Raw genomic sequence first — 13,565 nt, forward strand, 5'->3', positions numbered from 1 at the left:
ATAAATAGCCAGTTTAGCTTTTTATAGAAGCAAGTGACCTACTGATGATGATGTCAGATACAACAGCAAAAGTATAAATTGACAAAGAGTCATCCAGACTCAATGTTAGCTTTGTTCTCTCTCCACAAATGCTGTCAGACCTGCTGAGATTCTCTGTTTTCGTTTCAGATTCCAGCATCGACAGTAATTTGCTTTTAACCTAATATTTGGTGTGGGCATTCTTGGAACCTCAAACTTAATAGGAAATTTGCAATTTTTCTATAGTTGTGACAGGAACAGTTTTATCCTGAAACATTGTGGCACTGTCCTAAGAAAGAACTGATACATAAAATTTTAATATATCCACTCGTGAAAACGTACACCTTCAACTTTGGATCATTCTGACAGGGTTACAACGATAGTTACTCAGAAAACGTTAAAATCTCTTCTAACTTCAGATACTACCTGGAGAAATGTCTTTCCATTAAAACATTACCTGAGCCTTGTTGAAAGCAATAATAGGAAATAGCTTTTGTTAAAAAAGCTTGCAATTTGTGTTGTTCTTGGGCTACCACGTGGAATGTTCGATGAATTTGAATTTTAAGTGCCCTTTTATACTGCAAATATTGTAGCAGTTGTTCCTTTTCTGTGAACATTGTCACCTATCAACTGAATTGTATGCCCTGTCTTACAGAATTGACCATCGCACCATCAGAGTAGAGGGAAGCCTCCGACAGACAGCAGCCAAATAGCCCCAGACAATGTCAGGTGAGACTTGATTTTCAACATTTTAACTGACATCGTTATAATGCAGGAGAGACAGAAGCGATCTTGTTGGAAGTTATATAAAGCATTGGGGATCTTATAGGCCACTTCAGCTCTGCAAAGGGGTGGAATTCTCCTATTTGGGACTAAATCCCGTGGCGGGGTGGGGATGTGGAGTGTTGCCCGCTGTGGAGGCTGATGGGAAAACCCTGGCGTATCCTCTGGCCCCGGCCTCATTAACCAGGTCTTGCGCTGTATTCTGTGGCGGGGCAGGCTTTTTGGCGTATAGTCTGCTGTTGTACCTCGGATGCCATATTGAAAAGGCGCCCAACGACACTGACGTACTATTGAAGAAAGACGATGGGCCACCTGAAAGTGAAGATAGATTTCCAGGAACACTTTGAGGCTGGAGGCTGGACCCCCTCGATAACACTGAACCTGGAAGTTCCGCCTCTAGATGTTCTCCCCGCCCAATGCTGTGGCGTTCCGGGGCCCAGGGTTGTTGGTGGCCCCTATTCCGAACTGCGGATGAAGCCCTAGACGTTGTTCAGGTGAGTCCCGACATCTGCTGGCCACATTGTTCCAGATGTGTGTTACACCCGTGGGTTTTCCTGCTGGTGTCGCGGGGAAGTGGGTGTCGGTGGAAGGTTCTGGTCAGGCCTTCATCTTGCATTTCACTCGCGGGATGCAGATCAGTTTCACGCCGGCCTCCATAACAGGGACCAGTGCAAGATACCGTGGGATAGTCACGTTTGTGTGGAAACCGATTTTTGAACTCCCGCCAAACACTTCCCCCCCACTGCTCGCCATTACCCGCCGGCAGGGACACGGGACTATTTTGTCCATTGTGTTTATCCCTTTGTCTAACCCTACTGTGAAATTATTCCCACCCAATTATTGAGTCATTCTATCCTTAACCTTGTCTGTTGATTTCTTGTGAAAGTCAATCAAACCAGAGGGGAGAGAAAGACAGAATAGAATTAAACATTTACTGATTTATTGTCAAATCAACCCTTTTGAAACTTGAGAGGCAATGAAGATTACCAACCTCTAATTCGCCTTCGAGAATACTGAGCAGGAACAGTAGGTCATCTCGAGAAAGATCTTCATGTTTTTTGGATGACGTTCTTGTTTTATGGTTTCGCAAAACAGTCCCTGTCTCTCCTGTGCAGACTCTTTCTCTTTCATTGTTCATTTTAATTGCCCCTGACAATGACTCGTCCCTTTCAGAATTTCGATGCCGTGGCCTTGCTCTTTGGTGCAACCTTTTATTTTTGGATGAGCTTTCCAGGCTGTTGCTTCTTGAACGCATTTCCAACTGAAAAAGTTTAAAGGAAGTTTTTAAAAATTAGGTTATGTCGATACACTCATTGCAACATCTAGCAGGAACTAAATCCTATCGGTGTCACTGTCGGTGAAGAGAGCAGTTTCAATTCAAAACAATTCAAAAATCTGCCTCGTACATCTGTTTTAAACCTTGCCCCTCGCAATTTAAACCTATGCCCTCTAGTCATTGACTCTTCCACCCTTGGGAAAAAGCTTCTGACTATCCACTCTGTCCATGCCTCTCATAATCTTGTAGACTTTTATCAGGTCTTCTATCAGGTTCAGTTGGGGATGTGGGGAGATGGATTGAATCTGGGATTTGGGTCTAGTCAAGACCGGGGGTGGGGTAGAGGAGGCCTGCAGCTGAGGGGCTGAGTGGGGGGCATTTTCATTTCATCCCCGTTGATTAGACAGGAGCATGTCTCCCACTATGCTTCCTGAAGTTGATGACATTAAGGGAGAGATTGTTGCTGTCGCACGAGTTCACCAGATTCTCTATCTCTTTTTAGTACTCTGTCTCGTCATTGTTTGAGATCTGACCCACTACGATGGCGTCATCAGCAAACTTGAAAATCAAGTTGGAGGGGAATTTGGCCCCACAGTCATAGATGCCAGTTGGACATGAAAAGGTGTCAAGGCTCAGTTCAGACAGAGACACTTGAAAGAAAGGTATGGAAAATACACAAGACTGGATTTGTGAGGACAATGTATGGGAGGGTCTCCCATACATCTCAAAGAGCGATAGGATCCCTACAGTTCAGAAGAAGGCCATTTGGCTCACCAAGTCTGCACTGACTCTCCAAAAGAGCATCCTACCAGTCCTACCTCTGTCTTACTTCAGTGGTTGGTAAATTGATGGAAAAGGTCCTTGGAGATGGGATTTACGACCATTTAGAAAGATGCGGATTAATCCGGGATAGTCAGCACGGATTTGTGAAGGGCAAGTCGTGCCTCACAAATTTGATTGAATTTTTTGAGGAGGTAACTAAGTGTGTTGGTGAAGGTAGGGCAGTTGATGTCATATACATGGATTTTAATAAGGCGTTTGATAAGGTCCCCCATGGTCGGCTTATGATGAAAGTGAGGAGGTGTGGGATAGAGGGAAAGTTGGCCGAATGGATAGGTAGCTGGCTGTCTGATCGAAGACAGAGGGTGGTGGTGGATGGAAAATTTTCGGATTGGAGGCAGGTTGCTAGCGGAGTGCCGCAGGGATCAGTGCTTGGTCCTCTGCTCTTTGTGATTTTTATTAATGACTTAGAGGAGGGGGCTGAAGGGTGGATCAGTAAATTTGCTGATGACACCAAGATTGGTGGAGTAGTGGATGAGGTGGAGGGCTGTTGTAGGCTGCAAAGAGATATAGATAGGATGCAAAGCTAGGCTGAAAAATGGCAAATGGAGTTTAACCCTGATAAATGTGAGGTGATTCATTTTGGTAGGACTAATTTAAATGTGGATTACAGGGTCAAAGGTAGGGTTCTGAAGACTGGAGGAACAGAGAGATCTTGGGGTTCATATCCACAGATCTCTAAAGGTTGCCACTCAAGTGGATAGAGCTGTGAAGAAGGCCTCTATAGTGTGTTAGCTTTTATTAACAGGGGGTTGGAGTTTAAGAGCCGTGGGGTTATGCTGCAACTGTACAGGACCTTGGTGAGACCACATTTGGAATATTGTGTGCAGTTCTGGTCACCTCACTATAAGAAGGATGTGGAAGCGCTGGAAAGAGTGCAGAGGAGATTTACCAGGATGCTGCCTGGTTTGGAGGGTAGGTCTTATGAGGAAAGGTTGAGGGAGCTAGGGCTGTTCTCTCTGGAGCGGAGGAGACTGAGGGGAGACTTAATAGAGGTTTATAAAATGATGAAGGAGATAGATAGAGTGAACGTTCAAAGACTATTTCCTCGGGTGGATGGAGCTATTACAAGGGGGCATAACTATAGGGTTCGTGGTGGGAGATACAGGAAGGATATCAGAGGTAGGTTCTTTACGCAGAGAGTGGTTGGGGTGTGGAATGGACTGCCTGCAGTGATAGTGGAGTCAGACACTTTAGGAACATTTAAGCGGTTATTGGATAGGCACATGGAGCACACCAGGATGATAGGGAGTGGGATAGCTTGATCTTGGTTTCAGATAAAGCTCGGCACAACATCGTGGGCCGAAGGGCCTGTTCTGTGCTGTACTGTTCTATGTTCTATGTTCTATCCCCATAACCCCGCACATTTACCATGGCCAATTCACCTTGCCTGCACATCCTTGTACTGTGCGAGGAAACCCACGCAGACACAGTGAGAACATGCAAATTCCACACAGACAGTCACCCATGGCCAGAATCGAACCTGGGTCTCTGGTGCTGTGAGGTAGCAGTGCTAACCACTCTGTTACCCGACATGTCACCAGACATCTAAAAACACCCATCTCCGAATGATTTATCTCTCAGAATGTTTAAAATGTTCTGAACGCAAGACATGACTTATTTCCCTCCCGGGAATACAAAAGTTGCATCGACCAGTGAGATTCAGAAGGACAAAGAAACAAGAAGGACTCCTCCTTCTCTCTCTCTTGCTGGAGGCAAGCGTGTTTTAACAGCAATGCTGCAAACAGAAAGAAACAGGGCATACTTTTCAGTTGACCCTGCAGAGACAATCAGGCCACATTGCTCCCTCTGGGACAAACCAGCAAGCATCTCCAACAGACTGCAAAGCTGCCAAAATCAGCGCTACCGAAATCGCCCAACTTAACGTCTGTAATGTACCTCCACCTACACTTCACAAACAAGTCTCTATAGTTACGCAACTCTACCCTGTGTAAGTACTCCATTAACTAAGTTGAAGTTTACTTATCAGTGTCACAAGTAGGCTTACATTAACACTGCAATGAAGTTGAAAATCCCCGATTCGCTACACTCCAACGCCTGTTCGGGTACACTGAGGGAGGATTTAGCATGGCCAATGTACCTAACCTGCACGTCTTTCGGACTGTGGGAGGAAACCGGGGCACCCGGAGGAAACCCACGCAGACACAGGGAGAATGTGCAGACTCTGCACAGGCACCCAAGGCGGGAATTAAACCCAGGCCCCTGGTGCCATGAGGCAGCAGTGCTGACCACTGTGCCACCGTGTATGGTATGGAAAGTCAAGAAAAAGTAGTAGAAGGAATAGGGAAACAAGGATGGATAAACATGATAAGAGCAACCTACTCATATGGAAGGTAAGTGGTGGCACGGATTGATTTACCAATATCCTGTTTCTGAGTTGTATCTTTTATGAGTTTGTACATCGCAGAATTATGCTGAATGTGTTAATCCCAACTCTGGTGACATTGCTAGTGCTGTAATTAGTGTAGATGTTCTGGGATGAAGAATATAAGCTTGCAGCTTGTTTGTTTTGGATCACTATGTATTGATCCTGCTACCAGTGGCTCCATGTGGACACATAAGGAGAATGGAATTAACCTGATCGCAATGCTCCCACAGTTAACTGGTTTCCTGACATACATATTTCAGACTCATAAATGAGGAATGGTCATCATTAGTGAAATTAGCCCACTCCTTGAGCTGTTACCCTTGAGAAAATTGAAGAATGGGGAAAAATACCAAACCTGATGGATAGAATCCCTCATATTTTCTGAATTTTTACAGTTGGTTTGAAAGGTCATGTGATGAACATGTGCACTCCTAGGTGAGGCTCTCTTGTTTTAAGGGACTAAAGTATCGGGAGGCGAGATTCCCCTGACAGCAGCAAGGGCCACCCCTCTGCCATTCCCCTCCTGCCATCACCACCCATGGCCTGGGATCCAGCCATGAGACGAGGCCTCAGATGGGTGTCGTATTGTCAGCAGCCAGGCTGGTGACGCAGACAATCAGCAGAGCCATTGGTCTCCGGCTGGCAACTCTTGGCAGCTGATACTTCTGTCCCCGGGGCCCTTGATCCTGGAGAAGGACCATTGCTGTCTACTTAAGTGCCTGAGTAGCACCTTTATTTGCCACATGTTCCTAAAAAAAGGCCACGTGGGGCTCCTGTTGGAGGGTGAGATCTCAATCATATCTATTAAATCCATTAGCTCGGAGCGATGTCCAATGGCACAATTGGAAATTTAAAGGTTTTGAGGATTTTCAACACTTTGTGAGAAGCATCACAGCAAAGAGAGCATGACCGAGCTGGTTGGAGGTTGAGTACCACAGAATACAGAGTATGATGTTAGTGGCACTGGAGGAGACTGCACAGGTGGGGAGGGAATTTTTTTAAAAATGGCAAAGTTTTAACTTTAATGCATTAGGGATGAGAAAGCCATTTAAGGTCAGCAAGGGTAATGATGATGAGCGAAGCTGATCTCAATATTTGACAGAAGGTCAGCAAGAGTGGATCAGTGTCACAGAGGTTAAAGTTACAACTCTTGTTGATATATTGGAAATGGAATCTGAAGCTTGATCAGGGTTGGGGCTGACATTGAGGTTGCACCTTGTCTCGTTCAACTTGTTCTAGCAGTTAGGAATAGGGATGGAGTTGGGAAAAAGTTTTTAGCAGGGACCAAATAAGTTGTTTTCCCAAATAAAAAACTTTTGCTCGCATTCTGTCAGCCAGGTGACCTGACATGGAGGTAATCATGGAATTAAAATTGTTGGTGGAAAGATACAATGGGGTCTCACCAACAAGTGTCTGCAAACTGTCCCATGCACGTGGACGTGGTTTTGAGAGCTGCAGCAATTAAGCAAGAGTTAAGTATGTGGATTGTACTTTCAGAGAACTGGAGATGGTCACAATGACCCCTTGCCCCGCAAAAATTCATAATTCTATGATAAAAGGAGGGGAATAAAGGTGGAACCTTGGGACACATTGGGCGTAATCTTCCAGTCCCGCCCACCATGGGAATCATAGCGGGGGGGTGGGGGGGGCGGACCATTGAGCTCAGGCAGGATTTTCCAGTATTGGGGCAAGCACGGCCGTACAATCCCGCCCATTGAAGGTGACCATGCAGGAGGAATGAGAGACAAAGCTCTTCCTGGAGATGCACCGATTATGTAGACTGGAATTATGTGAGGATAGACCATAGATTCAGAGAAAAGATTGCAGATGGGGTTAAGCCACTATTGAACCTCGCAGTGCGGTTGAGATCAAATGCTCCATGATCACAATCGCGGAGAACGTGATTGGTGATCTTGTTGTAGGATGGATTGATCAAACGAGGAAGATTGTTGAATCTTATTGTAAACATTCTTTGAAAGACATTGACGTAGCTCATATGAAACTCACAGCCAGCTTATCTCTTTTATCTCTTTCTGCCCAGCTGTTCCCAGAGCTATTCTAACGTTGGTTTCTTCCTATTACTTGGGGTGAAACTTCCTCCTGTTGGTAACTTCACCAAAAATCATAGAATAGAATCATAGGATCCCTATGGCGCAGAAGGAGACCATTTGGCCCATCAAGACTTCAACGACTCTCTGACAGAGCAACTTACCCTAGCTCTCTCCCCATAACTCCACATATTTACCCCACTAATCCCCCGAAACAACACATTTTGGGACACTCAGGGTCATTTTAGCATGGCCCATCCACCTAACCTGCGCATTTTTGGACTGTGGGAGGAAACCGGAGCACCCGGGAGAATGTGCAAACTCCACAATCATCCAAGGCTGGAATTGAACATGGGTCCCTGGCACTGTGAAGGAGCTGTGGTAACTACAGTGCCACCTTGCCACCCATCAAAATGAACAAAGAACAGTACAGCACAGGAAACAGGCCCTTCGGCCCTCCAAGCCTGTGCCGCTCCTTTGTCCAACTAGACCAATCGTTTGTATCCCTCCATTCCCAGGCTGCTCATGTGACTATCCAGGTAAGTCTTAAACGATGTCAGCATGCCTGCCTCCACCACCCTACTTGGCAGCGCATTCCAGGCCCCCACCACCCTCTGTGTAAAAAAACATCCCTCTAATATCTGAGTTATACTTCGCCCCTCTCACCTTGAGCCCGTGACCCCTCGTGAACGTCACTTCTGATCTGGGAAAAAGCTTCCCACCGTTCACCCTATCTATACCCTTTATAATCTTGTACACCTCTATTAGATCTCCCCTCATTCTCCGTCTTTCCAGGGAGAACAACCCCAGTTTACCCAATCTCTCCTCATAGCTAAGACCCTCCATACCAGGCAACATCCTGGTCAACCTTCTCTGCACTCTCTCTAACGCCTCCACGTCCTTCTGGTAGTGCGGCGATCAGAACTGGATGCAGTACTCTAAATGTTCCCTAACCAGCGTTCTATACAGCTGCATCATCAGACTCCAGCTTTTATACTCTATACCCCGTCCTATAAAGGCAAGCATACCATATGCCTTCATCACCACCTTCTCCACCTGTGTTGCCACCTTCAAGGATTTGTGGACTTGCACACCTAGGTCCCTCTGTGTTTCTATACTCCTGATGACTCTGCCATTTATTGTATAACTCCTCCCTACATTATTTCTTCCAAAATGCATCACTTCGCATTTATCCGGATTAAACTCCATCTGCCACCTCTCCGCCCAATTTTCCAGCCTATCTATATCCTGCTGTATTGCCCGACAATTGCCCAACAAGTCAATATCAAAAATGTTAATGTGGAAGCAAGGCAAGATTTTGCATTTTGTACCTGCACCAACTTGCTCTGATGGTTGTGAAATGTTGTGACTGAAGATTGTGTCTGATGATGCGTTATATACTTGTATTCTCTCTGCTCATATTTCTGGACAAGTAACTAAGGGTTTTCCCAGAAAGAGTATTTTAATGAAAAGCCACATGCAAAGTACCCTGTAATTCATAGAGTGTAAATGTCTTCGAAGAAGGTATGATTTCAAATTCTCTGCTGTCCCACTCTGAAATTACGGCAATGTGTTATTGGTTTGAAGAAGGTGAATGTCTTTTTAAAAAGATGTGGAGGTGCCGGCGTTGGACTGGGGTAAACACAGTAAGGAGTCTAACAACTCCAGGTTAAAGCCCAACAGATTTTAAAGTCCAACAAATAAACCTGTTGGACTTTAACCTGGTGTTGTTAGACTCCTTACTGTTTTTAAAAAGATGCAGAGATCTTTCAGTCTCCAGAGGGACATGCTCCTGAGAGAAATCCCAATGCAAGGGCTCTGGGAATTGCCTGGGAGCTTTCATCTTCTGATGGGCAATTTTCCTGCGTCTGGAACCCTCTGAAACTCTGAGTTAAAGTCAGAGTTTGGATGCTTCCGACTCACTTAGCAGAATAATTACTTGGGAAAAAGAAGTTCTAACTCCAGAGTAACTATGCTACTGATCTCTCTCCCCCCCCCCCCCCCCCCCCCCCCCCCACCAATATTATATCTATACAGCGGCCAGTGCTGTAAAAAGGGTGTATGGCGTAGTTTTCCCCTGACACTCCTGCATTATGAGGGAGAGAAGGTGGAGGTGATGGTGTAGTGGCATTGTCACTGAACTAGTAATCCAGAGACCCGGGGTAATGCTCTGAGGACCTGGCTTCGAATCCCGCCATGGAAATTTGAATTCAATGAACATCTGGAATTTAAAGTCGAACGATGAAACCATTGTCGATTGTCGTAAAAGCCCATCTGGTTCGCGAATGTCCCTTACGGACCGGAAATCTGCCGTCCTTACCTGGCCTGGTCTACATGTGACTCCAGACCCACAGCAATATGGATAACTCTTAAACGGCCCAGCAAGCCATCCAGTTCAGGGGCAATTAGGGATGGGCCACAAATGCTGGCCCAGCTAGCGACCCTCACATCCCCTGAATGAATTAAAAAGAACTCTTGCAACAGTAAAGCTCCACATTTCTCAGGAGGCCTGGTTCGGAAGTCCAGGTGAGAAATGTGGAGTTCCGGTGAAAGGAAATAAATAGGAGCGATTGGCAATCTGCCAGTGACTGCCAGTCCGTGGAAGATTAGGCCCTATTACTATAAGTAGGCAGTCCCTGAAGTAGTGCTTTGTAGTGTAGTACAGAGCCTAAACCTGATACTTTACAGTTTTTAGGACCTGCTGACCTCATTTTGATTACTCTGCAATCACAGTGGGCTTGCATTCTGGATCATTTCTCCTCCTTGACATAAACAATGTGACACATTAATTAGCCACAGTTTGAACTTGTTCTGTTTGCGGAATTACTTCATATTCAATAGAATGCAGAGCATCCAATTCACAGTAGGAGGTTTTCCATTTCGGGCTGCCTAGTTGATTGTTTCACTGGTTCTGGGGATTGCGGGGCGAGGGGATTGCAGCATTACTAGTTTCCATGCTGTGTATAGTTTTGTGCGCGCAGAGTTTCTCCTTAGTGGCCGTAAAATTAGCTATCAGTGACTAACGTGCTACTTTGCACATTCTTAATATTATCGCAGGCCGTCAGTCAAAGGTATGATATTTCATGAGCTTATAATTAAAGAAAAATAGTCATTAAGTCAGGAAAATGAGAAAAAAGACAGATGTTTTATAAGAAAACAAGCAAAGCAAAATGCAAGATAGAAAGGGAAGGATTAAAGGATTAACTGCCAAGGTCAGGCTATTGATATGCTAATATTTTCATAATCTAGGTTAAGTGTAATGTCAATAAAATGACATTTAGTCAGCTATGGAAAAATTTATACTTGCTTGCATGGCAGAAGTAAAATATCGACTTGAAACGTTAGGAAGAGGAATAGGCCATTCAGTCCCTTGAGCATGTTCCAACTTTCAGTTAGATCAGTGGTTCTCAAAGATTTTAGTCTGCTGACTATTCCAATAAGGCAAAGGACGCCAAGGACCACCTACTGGTCCCACCCCAGCCACTTAGCGTAATGTTCCAGGATACAGATGTTTCAGGCAGGATAGAGGAGGATGTAAAGGGGGTGGGGAAGTTGCACCACTGGTTAAGGAGAATATCACAGCTGTACTGCGGGAGGACATCTCGGAGGATTCATATGGGTAGAGCTCAGGAATAGGAAGGGTGTAGTCACAATGTTGGTGGTTTACTATAGGCCTCCAACAGCCAGCAGGACATAGAGGAACAGATATGTACATAGATTTTGGCAAAGTGTAAAAGTAACAGTATTGTTGTGGTGGGTGATTTTAACTTGCCCTATATTGACTACGACTCACTTTGTGTTAGGGGTGTGGATGGGGCAGAGTTTGTAAGTAGCATCCAGGAGGGCTTCTTGAAACAGTATGTCGATCGTCCAACTAGGGAAGGAGCTGTATTGGACCTGGTATTGGGGAATGAGCGCAGTCAGATGGCCGACGTTTCAGTAGAGGAGCAGTTCACGAATATTGACCACAATTTAGTAAGCTTTAAGGTACTGATAAAGGTAAGTGTAGTCCTCAGTTGAAGGTGCTAAGTTGGGGGAAGGCTAATTACAACAATATTAGGGAGGAACTGAAGAAGGTAGATTGGGGGCAGATGTTTGAGGGCAAATCAACATCTGGCATGTGGGAGGCTTTCAAGTGTAAGTTTATAGGAACTCAGTACCGGCACATTCCTGTAAGGATGAAGGATATGTATGGCAAGTTTTGGGACCCTTGGATAACAAGAGATATTGTGAGCCTGGTCAAAAAGAAAAAGGAAGCATTTGTCAAAGCTAGGAGGCTGGGAACACATGAAGCAAGTGGAGAATACAAGGAAAGTAGAAAGAAACTTCAGCAAGGAGTCAGGAGGATGAAAAGGGGTCACGAAAAGTCATTGACCAGCAGGATTAAGGAAAATCTGAAGACCTTTAATGCATATATGAAGAGCGAGAGGGTTGGCCCACTCAAGGGCAGGGGAGGGAATCTATGTGTGGAGCCAGAGAAAATGGGTGAGGTATTAAATGAGTACTTTGCGTCAGTATTCACCAAATTGGTGGATGATGAGTCTTGGGAAGGGTGTGCAGATAGTTTGGGTCATGTTGAGATCAAAAAGGTGGAGGTATTGGGGTTCTTGAAAAACATTAAGGTAGGCAAGTCCCCAGGACCTGATAGGATATACCTCAGAATAAAGAGAGAAGCAAGGGAGGAAATTGCTGAGGCCTTGAGAGAAACCTTTGTATCTTCACTGGCTACAGGGGAGGCCCCAGAGGATCGGAGAATAGCTGATGTTTTTTCTTTGTTTCAGGAGGGTAGCAAGGATAATCCAGGTAATTACAGGCTGGTGAGCCTTACATCAGCGATAAGGAAATTACTGAAGAGGATTCTTCGAGACAGGATTTACTCCCACTTAGAAATAAGTGCACATATTAGCGAGAGGCTACATGGTTTTGTGAAGGGGAGGTCGTGTCTCACTAACTTGATTGAGTTTTTCGAGGAAGTGACGAAGATGATTGATGAGGGTAGGGCAACGGATGCTGTTTACATGGACTTCAGTAAGGCCTTTGACAAGGTCCCTCTTGGCAGACTGATGCAGAAGGAGAAGTCGTATGGGATCAGAGGTGAGCTGGCAAGATGGATACAGTACTGGCTCGGTCACAGAAGACAGAGGGTAGCAATGGAAGGATGCATTTCTGAATGGAGGGCTGTGACTCAGGGATCAGTGCTGGGGCCTTTGCTGTTTGTAATATAAATAAATGATTTGGAGGAAAATGTAACTGGTTTGATTAGTAAGTTTACGGATGACACAAAGATTGGTGGATTTGCGGATAGCAATGAAGACGTCAGAGGATAGAGCAGGATATAGATTGGTTGGAGTCTTGGGCGGAGAGATGGCAGATGGAGTTTAATCCGGACAGATGTGAGGTAATGCATTTTGGAAGGTCTGATACAGATGGAAAATATACAGTAAATGGCAGAACCCTGAAGAGTATTGATAGGCAGAAGGATCTGGGCGTACAGGTACACAGGTCCCTGAAAATGGCAATGCAGGTGAAGGAGATAGTCAAGAAGGCATATGGCATGCTTGCCTTCATCGACTGGGGCATTGAGTTTAAAAATTGGCAAGTTATGTCGCAGCTTTATAGAACCTTAGTTAGGCTGCACTTGGAATATAGTGTTCAGTTCTAGTCACCACACTACCAGAAGGATGAGGAGGCTTTGGCGAGGGTACAGGATGTTGTCTGGTGTGGAGAGCATTAGCTATGAGGAGAGGTTGGAGAAACTTGGTTCGTTCTCACTGGAACGATGGAGGTTGAGGGGCGACCTGATTGAAGTCTACCAGATTATGAGGAGCATGGATGGAGTGGATAGTCAGAAGCTTTTTCCCAGGGTGGAAGAGTCAATTACTCGGGGGCATAAGTTTCAGGTGTGAGGGGCAAGGTTTAAAGGAGATGTATGAGGCAAGTTTTTTTACACAGAGGGTGGTGGGTGCCTAGAATGCGCTGCCAGGGGAGGTAGTGGAAGCAGGTACGATAATGACTTTGTCTTGACAAATACATGAATAAGATGGGAATAGAGGGATATGGTCCCTGGAAGGGTAGGGGGTTTTAGTTCAGACAGGCATCCTGGTCGATGCGGGCTTGGAAGGCCAAAGGGCCTGTTTCTGTGCAGCAGTTTTCTTTGTTCTTTGTTTTTTCGCTTCTTTCTGTTCTTTTTTGTCACTATGTGGAGATGCCG

General features: G+C 45.4%; 2 protein-coding genes across 8 annotated transcripts in view; one reads left to right on the top strand and one right to left on the bottom strand.

Moving 5' to 3' along the window:
- The window catches only part of cmss1 (cms1 ribosomal small subunit homolog), a 331,630-nt gene that overhangs the window by 185,391 nt on the left and 132,674 nt on the right, over positions 1-13,565 (top strand). For all 5 annotated transcript variants that reach the window (XM_078232880.1, XM_078232879.1, XM_078232884.1 and 2 more), the window contains one exon: positions 674-747. In XM_078232880.1, the coding sequence (XP_078089006.1) occupies positions 741-747 (7 nt within the window). In that variant the 5' untranslated portion in view covers positions 674-740. The remainder of the gene's footprint in view (positions 1-673; positions 748-13,565) is intronic.
- filip1l (filamin A interacting protein 1-like) overlaps positions 1-13,565 on the bottom strand; it is a 253,006-nt gene that overhangs the window by 166,265 nt on the left and 73,176 nt on the right. For all 3 annotated transcript variants that reach the window (XM_078232875.1, XM_078232876.1, XM_078232877.1), the window contains one exon: positions 1,793-2,062. In XM_078232875.1, coding sequence (XP_078089001.1) covers positions 1,793-2,056 — 264 coding nt within the window. In that variant the 5' untranslated portion in view covers positions 2,057-2,062. The remainder of the gene's footprint in view (positions 1-1,792; positions 2,063-13,565) is intronic.

Source organism: Mustelus asterias, chromosome 17, assembly GCF_964213995.1.
Source record: "Mustelus asterias chromosome 17, sMusAst1.hap1.1, whole genome shotgun sequence".
In the NCBI taxonomy this organism is placed as follows: Eukaryota; Metazoa; Chordata; class Chondrichthyes; order Carcharhiniformes; family Triakidae; genus Mustelus; species Mustelus asterias.